The sequence below is a fragment of the Rhipicephalus sanguineus genome, chromosome 7 (genome assembly GCF_013339695.2).
Source record: "Rhipicephalus sanguineus isolate Rsan-2018 chromosome 7, BIME_Rsan_1.4, whole genome shotgun sequence".
In the NCBI taxonomy this organism is placed as follows: Eukaryota; Metazoa; Arthropoda; class Arachnida; order Ixodida; family Ixodidae; genus Rhipicephalus; species Rhipicephalus sanguineus.
This window is the reverse complement of record NC_051182.1, coordinates 138,905,526-138,911,139: the sequence shown is the minus strand read 5'-3', so window position 1 is coordinate 138,911,139 and position 5,614 is coordinate 138,905,526. Positions and strand designations below refer to the sequence as shown.

Sequence of the window (5,614 nt, the reverse complement as noted above, 5' to 3'; positions counted from 1 at the left end):
AGCTGCGCGCCGCCATGGCTACGACGTCACTCCTCTCGAATGCGCAGAGCAGCAGCGGCGAGTCGCGCGCGCATGCGCAGCACGGCTCATGATGACCTCCGCGAAACCTGAGGGGCGATCGGAGATCTGTTCGTTCCGCTTGTTCGTTCTCCTCGGGGAGAACAAGCGCGCTGATTGGCTGAAGCGGGAGATGCCACTCAAGGCCGGGGGGTGTCGCCAATTCTTTTTTTTTGTTTGAGGTTTTCTTTTTTGGTGACGTCATGCCGCGTCATAATGAAAATTTCGTCTGCTACAACGGAACGCCGAGCGAGACCGTTCGCGCGGGGATCGCACGCGCGCTCCGGCGCGTAAAAGCGGCTTTTCACGGCGTAGATTGGATTGAACGGCGGCTTCGGCTGCCGCAACGGCGTAGTTTTCGAGAAAATGGCGCTCGCCTCGGGTGTTGTCGCAGCGTTGGCGATTCTCGACGAAGAGGAAGAGGTGTTGGAGGTGCGGAATGCTTTTGAAGAGTTGAGCGAGTGTGAATTCCGGCGTCGTTTTCGTTTCTCGAAACGAACGGTACGTTGGTTGTGCGGCGAACTGGACCCCATCATCGGGTGCCGACGAGCCAGTGGAATTTCAACGAAGCGGAAGGTGTTGTGTGCGCTGAGATTTTTCGCGACCGGGTGCTTCTAGCGAGCTGTCGGCAGTGAGGAGTTCATCGGCCTGTCGCAGCCGTCCGTCAGCGACACGATCCACGAGGTGGCACACGCCATCGCTGTCGTTGGCGGACAAAAACGGTGGGTGGCGTTTCCCGAAACATCACAAGCGAAGGAGCGAACAAAGGCGTCGTTCGCGCGGCTCGGGCGGATTCCCGGTGTGCTGGGGCGCGTCGACGGCACGCTCATCGCCATCCAGAAGCCCCACGGCCTGAGCCCCGGCGACACGGCGAATTACATGTCACGGAAGGGCTTCTACGCCTTGAACACCATGATCGTGAGTATTCATGCATTGTAAGCGTAGCGAATCGTTTCATTTTTAGTTTTCCGCTTTACTGAGACTTGCGACAGTGTTCTGGGAGCGGGATTTTGAATCGACTACCCAGAACGGTAATGGGTTCGTCTCGGGGCACCTCGCTTAGTATAAGCGATGAAATCTTGCGGCGCGCAGTTCGCTGTGCTTCAGTGGCCTCGACAGTGCATAAAATTATCATTGATCGATCGCCAAATGTACCCTCAACCATGATTCTCGATGTGTATTTCTTGAGAGTAGCGCTCCATGCATAATGTGTGTCCTCATTGTTGATTGTCGTGATGGGCGTTGCTTTAATTAACTACGTATTGTTTCATCACCCTTTTTCACTCGCGAGTCTTTTTATGCTCTAAGTAGTTTGTGATACAGTTGCTTAAACATACAGTAGTAATTTGGGGTAAAGCCTGCTGTGGCCAGAAGCTGGGTTGGTCCAAACAATAAGCATGCAGACTATATACCATTTCTCACAGTCTTGATCAAGCCAAGTGAATGTGTTAGCGCTTATGGTATAAGTCCTACCTTGTCGACGATGTGTTCATAGCTATGTTTGAATGGTAGGTAACAATGCAGGCATATGTAGTTACATTAACATAACAGCTTTTGCGAGGTCTTTTGTGACTACAATTTTGGCTCAATTAAATTCCGCAGACCTGTGATGCCGACCTCTGGATTCTGGATATCAATCCATGTTTCCCGGGGTCGTGCCATGACTCGTGGGTGTGGCGGAGGAGCTCTCTTCGGCGGCACGTGGGAGCTGAACTGCGGCTTGGCGAATGCTTGCTTGGTAAGTGCTGGCAATCTTTGCTACATTCAAGACGATATTTCCACGTTCGTTTATTGCCTTATATTGATGTATTCATGTTTCAGCCACACCAATTGTTAATGCCTGGAAAGCTTCTTCGTGATTTTTTTTTTTCGATCAATCTGTTGTGATCACACGCAGAACGCAAACAGTCAAGTTTCGAGAGCTTATGCAAGCACCAGCGATAACGCTGGAAGGTTCTATAACTGCTTTATTAAAGACGCATTCTGCTGATGTTAAGATTACTTGACGGCTCACAGTTGCTCATGCTGCTTTCACTTTACCGTGCGAATGCCTTGCACATTGTATTTTCATTTTTGGGCACAAATTTATCCAAATAAAAAAAGTTTAGTCTTGAACACACTGACTGCTGCCTTCGTGAGTATCACTGCCACGTGACACTATAACTACAGCTGTCATGCTGCCCTTGTGCAGGAGACTCTGGCTATCCTTTGGAACCGTGGCTCATGACGCCAGTGCTCGGACGTCCAGCTAGTGGCACCCCTGAGAGCGAGTACAACAAGGCCCACACCACCATGCACAATGTTGTGGAGAGGTGCATCGGGGTCCTAAAGAGTAGGTTCCGCTGCTTGCAGCGTTACCGGACTCTGCTCTACAACCTCGACAAAGCAGCCACCATCATTGCTTCTTGCGCAGCTCTTCACAACATTGCGATGGCGGCACGTGAGCCTGTTCCTGAAGGGGACGATGACGACACCGACGACGATGACGACTCTGAGGTGCCACCAGCAGCTGATGAGCCACCGCCGCCACAAGAACAAGGTCCAGCACGACGGCTGTTGCATCTCAAGGGCCAGCAGCAGCGCAGCCGCGTGGTCAACCTGTTCCGTGGACCGCGGACCCCACATGCTGCGCACCTGCGTAGGGTACGCAGCCGCCTGCAACGACCTCGGCAGCGTTGCGTGGTGCGTGTTTCTCTTTGTTCCTTATGTTAGTCACTGGCATGTTGAAGAAAAGCTCACTTTATTTTAATGCACTCTTTTAATGAAACAACATTGACAACTTGTTGCAACATTTTTAATGAAACAGGGTTGTCTTTACAATGAATGACCCCTTTGCCAAGCAATGCCATCTGAACGAAATACTTTGACCAGCTTGTCACAATATGGTGCTTCACACTAAGCACAAGTGAGAGCTCAACTGTAAATGGCACACGATGCCATTCACAGCCAAAGTGGTAACCTGAAAAGGCAGCCTCAACCAGCGCAGCAACAGGGGCTAGTTTTACTGAAACAAGGATTGTGCTTTTACACATGAAGTAAACATTCACAAGACATATCACAAGCAATGCACATATAAGGCAAAATAAAGCTACTTTGCATCAACACGTTCACTTTGCAACACAAAAGTCATTGCAGTACATGAAAACAAAGTACAGTTGAACCCACATATATCGAATTGACTAAAAGACTATAACTGGTTCGATATATTGAGCTATTCGACACAAAACTGTTGGAGAATTTATTGCTTCCTAAGTCGTACGTTGGCTTCACGGAACTGCTTTGCAATAATGTTAGAAAGACGCCGTCACGGCACTGCGTAGGGATCTTTCTTGTTTTGCATTTTGCATGGTTTAGAGTCAGCGATGCACTGTTATATGCAAGGGTGGGTTGTACACATGAGGACATGGTGTGGATGTAAATGACAGCTGTGTGTACTCCTCAGGCGCTGAAAGCATCTAGTCTGCCTTGGCCCTATTGTCAGTCTTGTTCCTAAGAATCATACAGTGCATGCTTCTTGGGATGTTGGTCGCAGCGGAGACGTAACGCTTTTTTCCCCATCTTCGGCAATATTAATATCACCAACTTTGCGGATATCAGCATCGCTTTTCCATTTTATGGCATTATAAAGCTCGCAAAAATGTGCAAAAAAATCGAGCTGCAAGCCGGATGTATCAAAATGACTAGAAAACACTTAGTGCAGACTGTAAATATAAAAATACACTACACTGTGAGCATATATTACAAAATTTCTTATTGCATTACATCGTATGTTGAGATTTAAAAAATCACATTGCAAAAACATTATTCTAAATGCAATCTCATTGCGCTATGCTCATTTACTACAAAACTGCTGAATGGATAACCTCACATGATGAGATTGAAGAGACAATGACGTGGCATGACATGATTCACCACTGCAACTGCACTGTGCTATGTACAATAAAACAGCACATCCGTGCTTCTCATATGCAGGAAAAGAAAATTTACAGGGTGCTTCAAAAAGAAACCAACATACCACAGCTTGTGGTATGAAATGAACAGAAATAATATATAAAAAAACACAGGGCACTGCAGTAACAATCCTACATACCACAGCTTGTGGTATCTAAGAAAAGAAAAAAAAGAATGCGTAAGACAAAATATCACAGCTCGTGGTATGAAATGAACAGAAATAATACATAAAAAAACACAGGGCACTGCAGTAACAAACCTACATACCACAGCTTGTGGTATGTAGGGAAAGAAAAAAAAGAATACGTAAGACAAAATATCACAGCTCGTGGTATGAAATGAACAGAAATAATACATAAAAAAACACGGCACTGCAGTAACAAACCTACATATCACAGCTTGTGATATGCAGGGAAAGAAAAAGAATACATAGGATAAAAAAAACACCACTGCAAAAGACAAATTATGGCGCAGGTGGCTGCCGTTGGAGCGCCGCAGTGAGGGTCCGGACGAGGGCACCGATGCCCTGCAGCTCGCCCACGACGTCATCAAGACTCCGGGCCTGACGTTCAGCGGCTGCTCGATGACGCCTGGCCTCGTCAGCGAGCTGCTGCAGTGCCTCGCCCTGCCGCCTGGTGTTGTCAGCGAGCAGCTCCAGCGCCGCGGCCTGCCGATCGCCAACATCGCGCAGCTGTACCAGGAGCTGGAAACCAAGAAATGTGTTGCCATTATCATCCATGCATTTCTCGCTATGGACTCTTCGCAGGAAGCTTCTGTTCGTGAAGAGTCTCAGTGTGCACAACAATTTCCTCTTTGTTGAAAATCCACTGGCCCAACGGCATCCATGAATGGTGCCGGTTCACCGCACAACCAATGCACTTCGTTTGGACACACCGAAACGGTGCCGGAATTCATTTTTGCTCTTTGCTCAACTCATCAAACGCATCTCGCACCTCCAACCACCTCTGCACGAGAAGAAACCAAACAGCCCTTTTCAGGGCTACACAACCGTTGCTCGGCCTTACGAGATGACCGACATAATCACAACCTCCTTCCGAACCCTCACTTGCTGCAGTATGCAAAACATGCAACAAGCAGATGTGACACAGGTACAAAATGTGCATTAGTGTATGATAAGTTACATAAGTTCGTTTTTTGTACAGAACCTTAGGCAATAGCACATTTTCATATATAATGCTTTAGAAGCATATGACACTACAGGGAACCATCTCGAGACTTTACACATTCTTCATGTAAATTTACTGTTTCACCTTAACTACAAAGCAGGATACCTGCTTATTCAGTCTGACAGTTATGTAAACAATTAGCTCACCTTCAACCCTTCTTTAGTACTAACATACACCTGCACGCATGAGCATCACCTATGAGCCTGTAATATCATCTGCTGTTAATAAAGTTGGTATTCACGAACCGTGTTGGTCTGCTGCTGCTGCTCCATTAAACTTGGTAGCACAGCGCGGACGGCTGATGGCTGGCGCCTCCGCGGTTGGCGCTGGGGTACTGAAACAAAAACATTATTTTACTTCACAGCAGACACCTATGGAACAAGTGTTTTAAAGCTCTGAAATGGATTATTAAACGACTT

At 47.5% G+C, this 5,614-nt stretch overlaps 1 protein-coding gene across 1 annotated transcript; it reads left to right on the top strand.

Moving 5' to 3' along the window:
• The first annotated feature begins 423 nt into the window (after positions 1–423).
• On the top strand, positions 424–4,892 carry LOC119400914 (putative nuclease HARBI1). The gene is made up of 5 exons (XM_037667805.2): positions 424–558; positions 676–975; positions 1,660–1,795; positions 2,249–2,739; positions 4,483–4,892. Exons 1-5 carry the CDS (start codon positions 424–426, stop codon positions 4,507–4,509), a joined length of 1,089 nt encoding a protein of 362 aa, XP_037523733.2. The 3' UTR covers positions 4,510–4,892.
• Positions 4,893–5,614: the final 722 nt, after the last annotated feature.

What these genes read in the sequence shown, in the direction of transcription:
- LOC119400914 (XM_037667805.2), top strand. Translation starts at nt 424, where the DNA reads ATGGCGCTCGCCTCGGGTGTTGTCGCAGCGTTGGCGATTCTCGACGAA. An exon ending in TTCGTTTCTCGAAACGAACG is followed by an intron (nt 559 to 675) that starts GTACGTTGGTTG and finishes GGGTGCTTCTAG; the next exon opens with CGAGCTGTCGGCAGTGAGGA. An exon ending in GCTTGGCGAATGCTTGCTTG is followed by an intron (nt 1,796 to 2,248) that starts GTAAGTGCTGGC and finishes GCCCTTGTGCAG; the next exon opens with GAGACTCTGGCTATCCTTTG.